General features: G+C 48.6%; 1 protein-coding gene across 8 annotated transcripts in view; it reads right to left on the minus strand.

Moving 5' to 3' along the window:
• GALNT18 (polypeptide N-acetylgalactosaminyltransferase 18) overlaps positions 1-13,764 on the minus strand; it is a 361,437-nt gene that overhangs the window by 170,569 nt on the left and 177,104 nt on the right. For all 8 annotated transcript variants that reach the window (XR_004177488.1, XM_017948635.3, XM_017948633.3 and 5 more), the window contains one exon: positions 8,606-8,798. Coding sequence is in view for 7 of the 8 variants with exons in the window: in XM_017948635.3 (XP_017804124.1) it covers positions 8,606-8,798 (193 nt within the window). In the remaining variant the exon portion in view is untranslated. The remainder of the gene's footprint in view (positions 1-8,605; positions 8,799-13,764) is intronic.

The following is a 13,764-nucleotide window of genomic DNA, read 5'->3' on the forward strand; positions in this document are numbered from 1 at the left end:
TAAACTGCTAAGTACATGTGATCATCAAAACATCCAACTTTCATCCAGAGGCAGAAGTTCAACCATCATCCTTTCAGGTGAATTTACCAATTTAGAGAAAGGCTCTGCTATGTAAAATGTAGATGGAACATAGGAAAAAAGGGAAGAGAATCATTTACAATGTAAGCAACCAACAGGAAGCAGGGATATCATCTGTCCCTAAGACATCTTAGGGATCTGTGGAATGTGGGATCCCCGGGCTGAATGAACAGCCACCCAGGGAACAAAAGCCAGCTGGCTCTGATGGAAAAGCCACATTAGGGACTCTCTATGTGGTGGGTTTGTCAGTGAGCAGGCCAGGCCCGTAGCACCTATAGCTGAGGAAGGTGGGGCAGAGCAGATCTGCTGGGCCAGGGAAAGGCAGGTCCTGATAGATCCACCGGGACAGGGGAAGGTGGGTTCTAAGGAAGAATGGGGCAACTTTGCTCTCTAGCAAAGCCTGGCTCAGGGCTTGGCCTCTGACGCCCAGAACTCTGGGACTGGGGAGAAATCATTCCCCAGGGACTTCTGTGTAACCTGTCCTGCAGTGCCTGTCTGGTCCTGCTCTCATCTGCTGCCAGGGCAGTGTCCTGTCCCATGTGCTCTATGTCCACATAGCAGTCCTTCAGGTTATAAAAGTCATGATCATGTTGACTCAAGTCTTCTCTTTTACAAATCAGACACCTAGATAATAAAAGTGACTAAAAGTTAAGTAGCAGTTCCTATGTGTCAGGAAGTGGCCCATGAGCTCTACATACATTACACAAACTTTGCAGTACCATCCGTAACTTCCAGATAGGAAAACCAAGGCACAGAGAGGCTAAGCAGCTTGTTACTCAGCTTATAAATGAGAGACTGGCCTCGGAAAGCAGGGAACCAGGTTTTAACTACTACTCTATAATCTAAACAGAAATCTCACCTGTTTGTCATGCTACCCAATTTCTCCTCTGGGTTGTCCTCCTGTAAATACTTCACTTTCTCAGTATCTCTTAAAATCCAATTCTGCAGTTGTGATCTGAGCAGCAGAGTAGAACAAAGCTATCACCTCCCTCTTTTAATACATTATACTTCTATTAGTATAGCTCAAGATTATATTTCTTTTAAGAATAACATCAAAGTCTTGGCCCATGATGAAATTAACATTAACAAGAACCAGAAGTATTTTTCCAAAGCGCTTTAGTTAAAGAGTGTTTTCCCCTAACTGTGTTTGTACAGTTAGCATGTTCAACCCAATAGCAAAATCGTGATTAAGAATGTTTACTTTAACCCTTTGTCCTTAAGCTGCCTTCATGGAGAACACATTGTTCATAGGACTCTGGGTCTCTTCCACAAAGACAAGATCCCAAACTAGAAAAGCTCACCTGGGCAGGGCTGGGCAGGGCAAGGTGATAAAGTAGTGTCCTGGAATCATCAGACCTGTATAAAAATACTGGCTCTGCCACATAGCACCTGTGAGAATTTGAACAAGTTTCCTAACCTTGTGAATGTTCAGTATTCCCTTTATAAAATCAGAATAATAATAACAACCCCAGAGGCACGTGAGGATGAAGTTAAATAGGAAAGTGGATGTTAAGCGTTTGCACAGAACCTGGCACACAGGAAGTGAGCAGGTGACGGCTTGTGAGTCATTCGCTCATGCGCAGCAACTCTGGGACGGTCCAGCACTCACAGCCTACCTGCTCCTGCTGGAGCTATCTCCCTCCTCCCCCAGGACCAGCTACAGAATTTGTGGGGCCTAGTGCAAAAGGAAAATGCAGCGCCCCTGTTTTAAAATTATTGTTATGAACTTTAATATAGTGACAGCATTAATCAGTCACAGAGCCTTCTGGCTCTAGGATCCGGCTGCATACTGTCCTGGTTTCCTAATACTAATGCTGTCGCTGTAACAAATGATTACAAACTTGGTGGCTTACAACAACACAAATTTATCATCTCATAGTGCTGGAGGTCAGAAGTGCAACACAGGTCTTGCTGGGCTGGAACTGGGGTGTGCAGCACTGCATTCCTTTCTGGAGGCTCTTGGGAAGACCCATTTTCGTGCTTTTTCCAGCAACTCAAGGCTGCTCACATTCCTTCCCTTGTGACTCTCTCCCATCTTCAAAGCCATCAGTGGCCACTCAAGTCTCTCAAATTGCCAGTTCTTGTTGATATTTTGCCTACCTCTTCCACTTTTAAGTGCCCTTGTGGTTAGACTGGACCCAGACAATGAATCCAGGAAAACCTCCTCAGTTTAAAGCCATCTGATCAGCTACCTTCCTTCCATCTGCAACCATAATTCCCCCGTGCCGTGTAACATTACATACTCACAGGTGTGGGGGATTAGGATGTGGACCTCTCTGGGAGGCCATTATTCTGCCTACCCATGAAGCCAGGACCCCCAAAGTTCGAAGATCCCAGATGTCTCCCTAGAGTCTGGACTGTTAAAACAACCTTGCCCACCGAACACTCACAGCCCCATGAGATGGTCCCTAACCTGCTCCCAGACAGACCAGCGCCCCCGACTCTGGGCTGTATTCTCTCTTTGCTACAGTCCTGTGCTGCTCCTTATCACTTTGATGCTCACAAAGGATTATCTCCAGCTCTAGACCCAGGGCTCTTTTGTGAGCCTGTGTGTGGATCTGTCCCAGTTGCCCCCACCTAGGGCGGCAGAACATATTCTGACCCCCTTTGCCAACCCCTCATGTCCTAACCCCAAGCCCTAACCCACCTGTCAAACCCAAGAGCAAGTGTATCCTAACCCCTGGGAGGGAGGGACATGGGCCTCAGGGGACACTGGTGAGAACGGCAAAGTCATTATTGATAAGGCTCAGGAGCCTCTGAAGATCTCCTGGCAAGAGGCAGGAGGCAGTGCCTGCCAGAGTCTTTGCCCTGAGCTGCCTTGGAGGGCGGCCATAGAGTTGCCATGGAAACACAACCCTGGAGCTTGAGACCGGAGCCCCCGCTTCTCCTACCCATACCCATGATCCCTCAGACTTTCCTGTGCCCCTTGTTTGGAAACAGCCACTTCTTGGAGAAAAGAATGTGACATGAATCTGAGGCCAAAGCTGCAGAACTGGAGAGCACACATGTGCCACCTGCCTGGCCTGGCTGTCACTGGGGTGGGAAGTCCACCTTTCCGAACCATCTCACACTGGCTAGCTCACTTCCACCCTGCACCATCCTCCTTCTCCACAACTCACACCCATCTTCTCAGTGACCTCCCAAAAGATGTCCCCTCCCCCTACCTCTCCACCCCTTGGGCAAAGGACTTCCTCAGTCATTTTCTCACATCTCCATTTTTCAAAAAGGAATGATGTTTCACTTACACACAGTAAAATGCACAGAGCTTCAGTGTATAGTTCAATGAGTTTTGACATGTGTACGCCTCTGTAGTCCACACCCTAATTGAAACTTGATGTTTCCTTTTTCTCTTCCTGCCCCTCCTAGATTATTTTGGAGCCTACCAATAAGGAGAACGAGGGTGGACACCGAGAGGCAGGAGGAAGCACACAGAGAGAGCCACAGGACATCTGGAGCCTGCATCTGCAGCCTGCAGCTGGGGCTATGAGGGATGGAGCTGGGTCCAGCCAGGCTGGGATGAAGCCTTTCTGCCCTTCAACCCTGAGACTAGGTATCTTCCCAGACCAGGAAGGAAGCAAGTGAACCCCTACCCAGCCCTGGCCAAGGCCCCCCATGGATGAGGTCCGGGAGGCTTCACCAGAGGAGTCTGAAGTGTCCTGCTTCCCCCAGGTCTTCCCACCGGGATGGCTGAGGGGTCTGCTCTACTGCTGCTGCAACACCACAAGGAGGATGAATGGCATTTTGATTTCTCCAGGAGCCAAGGGGCCTGGATCCTTGAGGAAGTTTGTCCCCTCTTTGTGTAGATGAGGTTGGAAAAACTGGTGTACTTCCTATGCCTGTTACATATTCATAGGTGTGGGGGATTAGGATGTGGACATCTTTGGGAGGCCATTATTCTGCCTATCCATGAAGCCAGGAACCCCCAAAGTTCAAAGATCCCAGATGTCTCTCTAGAATCTGGACTGTTAAAACAACTCTCCCCAGGGGAGTGGGTACAGGGAGGTGCCTTGCAGATGCCACCCTCCAGGCCCTGCCTCCCTGCCACAGAGGCACCAGAGGGACAGGGCTTCTGTGGCCATCACGTCCAGGCCCCTGCCTTACTAAAAGCCTGCGAGGACAAGTCCTCCCCACCATGGAGCCTGGGAAATGGTCAGCAGACTTTGTGACTACCTCGCCCTCCCACCACCTCTGTCTGGGTTCCCATCTCAGTGTAAACTCCAGGAGATATCCGTCTGGTGCTTTGTTGAGTGTCTGGCACATGATGCGTGCTCAGTAAATGTTGGCTGGATGAAAAAATAAATGGGCCTAGCAACTGGCTGGACTGATGTTTTTCCTTCTAGTTGTGTCCTGTCTTGTGTATAAGGCACTGAGCACAGTGTGGTCCTATCTAAGCCACATGACAAGCTGGGTCAGATTACATCTTTCAGCACCAAGAAAAAAAAGGAGACAAAGTAAGTGACTAGCTAGAGGTGAGAGAAAGGAGGGTGGGCAGGATTCTGAGCACTCACTTTCTGATCTAGGAAGGAAGCCAAGAATAACATCAGGGTTAGAATTTGGAAGAGTAGAGCCAAGAATACCAAGAGCAAAGTACACAACACAAGCAGCAGGGACAGAAGTCTCGAAGAGCAAACCAGAATTCACAAGAGGCACAGGGACTCCGGCTATGGCAAGAGCCACACAGCATGAATCTCCCAGAGACTGCAGTGACTGTGGGCTTCCTCTCCACATGCTGACCCACCCTCTCAGTCCAAATCCCAACATTAGCCAGAGCCCAGGCATCATCCTAAGCCTTGGCAACAAGCCTTGGTTTCATGTTCACTAAAACAGTTTTTTCCAACATGTAGACACCAACCTTCCTTCTTCCAAAACCGATCAGTGAATGCTCACTGCTATATTGCTAAAGTGGGCCTGCCGCTCCCATTAGAGTGACACAAATGGACGCCTCAAGGCAGTGTAGGACAGTGGTTACATGCACAAATTCCATTGCCAGACCACCTGCCCCAGCTCCACCACTAGTGACCTTGGGCAGGAGATATCATCTCCCCATGCCTCAGTTTCCTCTTCTGTAAGATGGAGGCTAATCATAGGACCTACCTCAGGTTTTACTGTGAAGACTCAAGGAGTTCTTATAAATTAAGTGACAAACATATGCCTGAAAACATGGCTCATCCTATATAAATGTTTGCCAGTGTCGTTTGAAATAGGATAAGAGTAAAATTTTGAAAAGATGTTTCCAAAATGAATTAAGCAGGATGAGCCAAGCAATGGCCTTGTTACAAGGCAGGGATGTTTTTATGGAAATTAACAGACAAAGGGAGGCACTGTTTTACCTAAGCACATACTTGTTTTTGTGTGGTTCACCAACAGCTCTCCAATCTTAGGCATGCGTCTGGCACGTGAGCTGAAATAGAGCTAGACAGAGCCTTCCAAGTACATGTGCAAAGAGAACCCTCCGTTGTTAAAGCCACTTTCACAGAGCCCTCCCTGAGGAGCGAGGAGGCTCTGCTCTGCCTTTTATCAGAGATTATGTTTTTCTCTCTAGAAAAAGGGGCTGACAGAAGTTGCTTGGTGCCACGGGGGAGGTGTGGAAGCTCCACAGACTGTAAAGTTCTGTGCAGAGGGAAGGTCTTTCTATAAGGACGATTGCTCCTCTCCAGCAGCTCAGGAGAAAACTGCAGAATTCTGCCCACCTAAAGTCCTTCAAAGTTCCTCCCTCTCTCAGGCAAATTCCTCCCATAGGTGAGAGTGGGTGGGGCACTTCTCTCAGTCAAAGATGAAGGGCTCCCACCTGGGCTCTTACTGTGCACAATGCTGCATTGTGCACAGTCAAAATAAACAGTGGTAGGCCGATGTCAAAGCCACGATCCGGCATCTGAGACATGGGTTCAAGGCTCAGCTCGGCTGCTTATCTTACTGTGTGACCTCAGACAACACTCTTTCTGCTCTTCTGTTTTCCTCAACTCAAATGGGAAGAATCTACCATTGCCTGGTGTACCTTCACTGCAGTGTTGATGTGGTCCAAATGGGAAGGTACTATTGGCACGTCCAGCACTGTGTGAATCCCAGTTGTTGTTATAACCAGGTTACAATCTGTAAAATCTACCCTTTCCTTGGCTTCCTTTTCATTTTCCCTTTGATTTTGAACAAATATGTATTGAGCTGTGCCTGTGTTTTGTATCAGATTGACTGAAAAGTCCATGGCTCTTCTTCTGGCCAAGGTCATAGCCAAGTCCCCTGCAGGAACTAGAGGGCCCTATTTCTGATTACTCCTTCTCCAGAGCCCCTATGTGTTCCCCCCATCAGACCAGTTCCTCTCCAGCCCCAGGAGTGGTCTCTGCAGCTCCTCTGTGGACTGAGGCCCTATGGCACTTAGCTGAGGTCACCTTCAGGATATTTCCAAAATCCAACCCCATCTCAGCACCTCCTCTGCTGCCATCATGGTCCAAGCCACCACCGCCTCTCACCTGGAAGCCTCCTAACTGGTCTCCATGCTCCCAGCCTTGCCCCTTCAGTCTGTTTTCAGCATAGCAGCCAGAGGCACCTTTGCAAGTGACCATCAGAGCATACTGCTAATCTGCTCAAGCCCTTCCCATGGATCTCTGTCTCACAGAGTAAATGCCACACTCCTTGCAAAAGCCTATGAAGCCCTTCTCCTGGGATTCACCTTGACTGCACATCGGAATCACCCAGGAGCTCTAAACAATACTGAAGCTGAGTGCCCCCCAAGAAACACTTATCTAATTGGTCTGGGGTGTGGCCTTCACATCGGGATTATTTTTTAAGGTTCTCCTGATGTGTAGAATGTGCAGCAAGGTTGAGAAACTTTGCCCTAATGATCTGCTTCCTGTTGCTCTTCTGGCCTCATCTCCAACTACTGCCCCCTTGCACACCTCGTTCCAGCCACAGGGGCCTCCTTCCTCTTCTTCAAACACGACATGGCATGCATGCTTCTGCCTCAGGGCCTTTGTACTTGCCACTTCCTCTGCCTGAAAGGTACTCCCCCCATCCTCCAACAGTACCCCCATGGCTTGCTTCCTCTTCTCCTCCAGGTCTTTGCTCAAATGTCACCTCTTAGTGAGGTCTTCCCTGATCACCCAGGAAAAATTGCAACTCCCCACTCTTGTCCCAGGTGTCTCTCTCCGACTTTATATTTCTCCACAGTACTCACCAACATCTAACATACTACATATTTGACTTCTTTGTTTTGTTTACTCTCTGTCTCCACCCAACTAGAATGCCAGCTCTGTGAAGCAGGGGTTTCTGTATGCTTTGTTCACTGCTTCGTCCCTTGTGTTAGTCCATTCTCATGCTGCTATGAAGAAATACCTCTGACTGGGTCATTTATAAAGGAAAGAGTTTCAATTGACTCACAGTTCCACAGGTCTGGGAGGCCTCAGGAAACTTACAATCATGGTGGAAGGCACCTCTTCACAGGGTGGCAGGAGAGAGAATGAGAGCCAGCAGGGAAAATGCCAGATGCTTATAAAACCATCAGATCTCACGAGAACTTACTCACTATCACGGGAACAGTATGGGGGAAGCTACCCCCATGATTCAGTTACCTCCTACCCGGTCCCTCCCACAACATGTGGGGATTATGGGAACCACAATCCAAGATGAGATTTGGGTAGAGACACAGCCAAACCGTATCATCCCTGTACCTAGATTATGCTGGCACAGAAGTGCTTAATAAATGACCTGCAAGTGAAAGCATATTCTTCTCTCCCTTTGGACATCCTCAGCTGCTCTTTCATCCTAGCCCAGTCCAGTTGTCTCTGAGCCACAACCAACCATACCCAAGTATACAGTATATAGCAGGTGTTCAACGAATATCTGTGGAGCTGAACTGGATCTTCTCCCTAAAAGAACACAGTCTGCAAACCCAGCAGCAAGACCTTTCTCCAAGACTCCAGATATAAGCTCACCATGGTTTGCAGCTTTAAAAAATAAAATGTAAAAATGAGGAGAAAGAGGGGGAAACACTGTGGGGGGAGCTCACAAAAATTAATGAGATTTTCTCAGCTGAGATACGTGCCCATATTTTTAATAATTGGGAGTAATAAGAATTCTCACTGAACCTTAAAGGAACATCCTTCTGTAACAAAGAGAGAAGTCAAGACAGACTTGTCTGTTAGATGTAACGACTTGTTAGCCCCGCAAGATGGATGTACTTTAAAAACTAATTTACAGAAAAAAGATTATTCATAAAAATGCAACTAATTGGGTTAAAATGACATATTAACAGGAATGTGAGATGACTGTAGTGCCCTTAAGGAGTAAATTAAGTTGTTAATCCTCAAAATCTCTACTGGAAGAAAGCTTTGCCCCTACTCAGCTAATGGAGAAACTGAGGCTGAGGGAAGAGGAGAGTGACTTGCCTAATGCAAGCCAAGGGGACAGGCCCTGGTTGAAGCAGGAAAGGGACCCAGGAATCCAGGCGCCCAGTCCTGGCTCTGTTCCTAGCACTCTGGGGACCCCATCTCCCCACAGGCAGGTCAACAAGGTCCCGGTCACTGACTCTGCTCACCCACTGGGTCTGAGGTCAGGCAGGGGTCGGTCCAGGGGCAGGCGGTCGCTGAGGTAGGCATTGTAGCCGTAGTACTGGAACTGCTTCAGGGCCACGCGCCGGCCTTCGGGGCTGAGCTCCTGGCCCCAGTGTGCAAACAGAGAGGAGTCTGTGAAGGGCTCGGCCTCTGCCTCCTCAGGCTTGGCAGGAGCCTCTGGAGAAAGAAGGAACAGGACACAGTGGGTCAGAGTGCACCCCTGCATGTGCCATGACAATCCCTTTCCCTTCCTCACAAACAGCCTTTGGTAAAACAATCTTAGCCCCTTCTTTCAGGGGTCGGGGCTGACTTGGGTTTTCACGCTTTCCAAAGACCCATTCATCCATGAATCCATGCATTCATCTAACCCACAATCACCAGGCACAGGAGATCGAGAAATACACCTGACAAGGTCTGCTGAGAAGCTAATGGATGTGACCCTGATGCTCCATGGCTTCAAGTCAGAACCCCCTTTTTCCCCAGTCTGCCTCCCTGCCAGAGATGCTGGCCCCAGCCCTCAAACTGGGCATCTGCTTCTCTGTCCCTAGCTTATACCCCCATTTCCTGCAATTCCTGAGCCCACCCCACATTGAGGCACCCAAGCTGGGAGTCTACTCCTCCACCCAGTTCTTGCCAGCCCTTCTCCCTCTCTCTTCACCGTCTGGTCCTGCAGTGAGTTGCCTGGTGCACCACATGACATTCGCCTGACTGTCAGCACCCCAGCCAGACTGCCTCCTGCTGCTTCTAGACACTGCCCACCAGAATAGCGGATCCATGACACAGGTGACAGTCAAGCCACACCCAGCCTGCCCTACGCTCTGGGCCCTGCTCTTGGGAGCCCTGGTGGACTTGGTGGAGGCAGCTCAAGGCCAGCGTGTGGTTTCCCAGGAACGTCCCAGAAAAATGGAGGGGCATCACTAATGGTAAGAGCAGAGACTTTGAAGTCACACCATCATGGAATCCAGTCACTGCTCCACCACGTACTGGCTACGTGACCATAGCACAGTCAACCTCCCAAGGCCCAAATTCTCCCACCTAGAATGCGGAGATGATAATACCCAACCACCCTCCAGAGATTGTGAGGATTCCATTAAATAAAGTGTATAAAGCATTTAGATCAGTTTATGTCTCAGAACAAGTGCACAGCCAATGGCAGTTAGGGTTATTATAGCAAGGGAGGGTTATTGAAATCTCTCTTTTATGGGAGCTAAAAGAGATCTTGCCAGGACATAGACTGATAGTCCAGGACTTTGGAATTAGTTCCCTGGGACAGGTCATCAGGTGAATCATTTGAGGCCAGAAATCAGAGAAATTGGACAGAGATGGCAAGCCCACTGGACAGGGCCTTCTATGCTCACAAATTCATGAGGGAAGTAAGAGATGGAGCCAGGAGCCTGGAATGAGACAGCGACCAGAAAAAACAGAAGCGGGTCAGGGACAGGAGAGACAGGCAGGAGAGGCAGGCATGGGACACCTGCCCACATCCCGTCGTTGGCCTGTATGGAGCCAATGGGTGCATGGCGCACCTAGGTACAGGCTGGAGATGGGCAAGGGGTTAGCATTCTGAGGTCTTCCAGGCTGGAGAGCTTGGGGCTATCAACTGCCACCTCCACTCGTGATGCTCTCCTGAAAACCCATCTGGAAGAGAGGAGACTGCCTGGGAACAAAAGGGAGAGCCTTCCAAAACACAGGCTCCTCCTACCATGGAAGGGGTGCTCCAGTGGCAGGAAGCCTCCATCACCGGAAGCAGGCAGATGCCATCAAGAGTAGAAGGGGACTTAGCAAGCCCATAATCCTGAAAGCAGAGCTGCCAGAAATCTCAGTGTGCGAGATGCAAAAAGATCTGTAAACGAACTCCCAGGTGCTGAACTCACTGGGTGCACATGCATAAGGTACCTCTCCAGGCCACGTCCTCTAAATGGGACACTCCTGTAACTCCTGGGATAACCATCAGAGCTAACACTTGCTGAGTGCTCACTCCTACCACGAGCCAGCATTTTCTCTTATCAACTCATCTCACCCTATAGGGTAGGAATTGTTGTCATCTTCATTTTATATATAAAGAAAGTGAGGCACAGAGAGAATAAAAATCTTGCCCAGGTTCACACAGAAGGAAGTGCAGTAGCTGGATTTCAATCCTGGGAAGACTCTCCCCAGGCAGTGGTCTCCCAACTATGCTATACAGCCTCTATATGGCAATGGGCTGCTAACGTACGTGAAGTACAAAGACAAACATGGCATACCATCTCGGTGACTGATTTTCCTTAAAAACGTAAAAGCAAAGTCAGAAAATTAAACAGATTAGGATATATTGAAGAATAAAATGCAAACTATGCAAACACTTCTAAGACACAGCATTGTCAGGATTGCAGCGGCCTGCACAAAGCTCCATCCCCGAACTTGCTCATTCTTCTCCCCTACTAGGCATGCTTGAAGGGTAGCACAAGCATGCATGATCTTGAAGGTCCTTGTTATCTCTAAAAAGATGTATGACTCATTCGTTTGGAATGGGGGGTAGTAAAAATCTACATCAGTGAACCAACTGAATCATATAATATTTAAAAGAAATGTAGTTTTATTGCTCTCGAATACCTAAATGGATATTACCAAGTAAAATGAGATCAGTTAATGGAAAATTATGATCCAAAATTAGGCCTGCATTGCATAATAATATGTTATAAACATATTAAAGTCCTGGTGACACCACATGCTCCTACCTTGTCACTCAGTATGGGCAAGAATGATGACAAACTCAAAGCCAGTGGGTCCTGAAAGATGAGGTGGGGGGCCTACAGCAGGAAAGATGTAATATTTGTTGGATTTCTGCCAAGAGTCAAGCACCACGATAGGTTATTTCCTTATCGAATGTTGCCTCTCTTCCTCCTCACTGGTGCAACTCCACAGAGCAGGACCACATCTGACTTGATCCCTGCTGGACTGCCAGTTCCTAGCACAGTAACTGCTTCTTAAAAGGGACTCAATCAATCATTTCAAAATACATCAGTTAATAAGTAACCCATAGTGATTAGACATGATGAAACCAAAAGTGAAAAGGTTAAATGTCTAATCCAAGGCCACCCAGTGTGTCAGTGACATCGAATAAAGGCCTGGCTCCTCCAAACTCCACATTCTTTTCTCTACACCAGGAGTGGCAAACCATGGTCCAAGGGCCACCACTTGTATTTGTAAATAAAGTTTTATTAGAACACAGTCACATCCACTTGTTAACATATTCTCTTTGGAGCTGAAGAGCAGAGTTGAGTATGTATGACAGAGATGATATAACTTGAGAATCTGAAAACACTATCTGATTCTTTAAAAAAAAAAAAAAAAAAGTGTGCCACCTCTGAACCTTTCCCCAGCCCTGTCTGCCCTGTACCTTAGAGTTGACTCTCCTCAGGTAAGGAGGCCTTACCTCTCTGAACTCTATTTAATTTTTCTTTACTTCCAAAGAATTGGTTAAGAACACTGGCTGTGGAGTCAGAATCCTAGTGTTTATCCTCCAGCTCTACCATTTGCCAGTTTGGTCCACCTCACCGAGCCTCAGTTTCGTCTTCTGGAAAATGGGGTTGATAATAATAGTGCCTTCCTCATGGAACATTTGTGAGGATAAATGAAATGGCCAGGTAAGGAGCCTGGCACAGTGCCTGGCACATAGTAAGCTCTCCATAAACATTGCTGAAGCCCCCACGAAGCCAACAGCCCTATCGGACCGCTGGAGTTCAGATGGGAAGGTGACCTTGCCAAGGTCTCCAGCTCTGGAAGATGCTGATGCCATCCAGCCCCACATGAAGGCTCTCCATGTCCACAGACAAGTGGTCTATGCTTAACCAGACCTAGACTCCACTCCTGTCTCCAGTGAGAAAGCAGGCCTATATGGTCATCCAGCAAAGGGGATCATCTTTGACATAAGGGGGATAGGCAAAGAGCCCTCAGAGAAGTGTCTGGGCTGGGTCCTCCACAGGGGTCCTGGGGTGTCTGGCACATCTGGTGATACTCAGACCCTCTGATGTCTGACATCTAGGGATGAGGCACCTTCCAGGAGTGGACTCCGGCAGAAGCCCCTGCAAAGATTCAGACCTACCTGGGCATGTCTGACCAACTGATGAGGTGACTTAAGAGAAGCACATCTCCAGGGACTGAGGACTCCTCAGGAGGGCCCATTCAAGGCAGAGATTGAGCAGGGCACAATGAACTCTGTGAGCTGCAAAGCCAGAGCGTGTGGAAGAGAGTATTTGGAGGATTCCGAGCACAACACAGAAGCTGTTACTCACCCCCTGCCCTCACCCAGCCCTGAGTGCTTGTCTGGGCCCCAAGGAGAAATAGGATGAAAGGGAAAGTGAAGGGGCTGCTTCACCAGACAGCCACGCTTGGGGCCCAAGCAGTGCTTGAGTCAGGGAAGGCGGAAGGAAAGGAATGATGTGATTAGGGTAGGTTGGGGAGCCCCCAGTGGGGCCTGAGGAGACAGACCCCTGGGCCAGGGGAAACATTACCATGCCATGTCCTTCTCTGATCAGAACCCTCTAAGGGCCTCCACCGCCTTCTTGTTAAACGCCTGCAAGGCCCAGCACTCACATCCCATCTCTGCCCCTGGTTTTCTCCTTTCCAGCTACACGGGCCACTCATCAGACTCACCAGGCACATCTCACCTGGGTGCCTCAGCTCCAGCATTTCCCTGCACATGCTTCTGGCCAGTTCCCTCACTTCTATGTCTTTACTCAAAAGTCGCTTTCTCAGCAAGCCCTATCCTGAACATCCCAGCCCTCTTCCCAGTTTTTACATATATAGTCTGTGATATGGTTTGGCTGTGTCCCCACCCAAATCTCATGTTGAATTGTAGCTCCCATAATTCCCATATGTTGTGGGAGGGACCTGGTGGAGGTAGTTGAATCATGGGAGTAGGTCTTTCCCGTGCTGTTCTCATGATAGTGAATAAGCCTCAAGAGATCTGATGGTTTTATAAAGGGGAGCTTCCCTGCACACACTCTCTTCCCTGTCACCATGTAAGACATGCTTTTGCTCCTCCTTCACCTTCCACCATGGTTGTGAGGCCTCCCCAGCTTTGTGGAACTGTGAGTTCATTAAGCCTCCTTTTCTTTATAAATTATCCAGTCTCACTTATGTCTTTTTCAGCAGCATGAGA

Source organism: Papio anubis, chromosome 12 (genome assembly GCF_008728515.1).
Source record: "Papio anubis isolate 15944 chromosome 12, Panubis1.0, whole genome shotgun sequence".
NCBI classification, from domain to species: domain Eukaryota; kingdom Metazoa; phylum Chordata; class Mammalia; order Primates; family Cercopithecidae; genus Papio; species Papio anubis.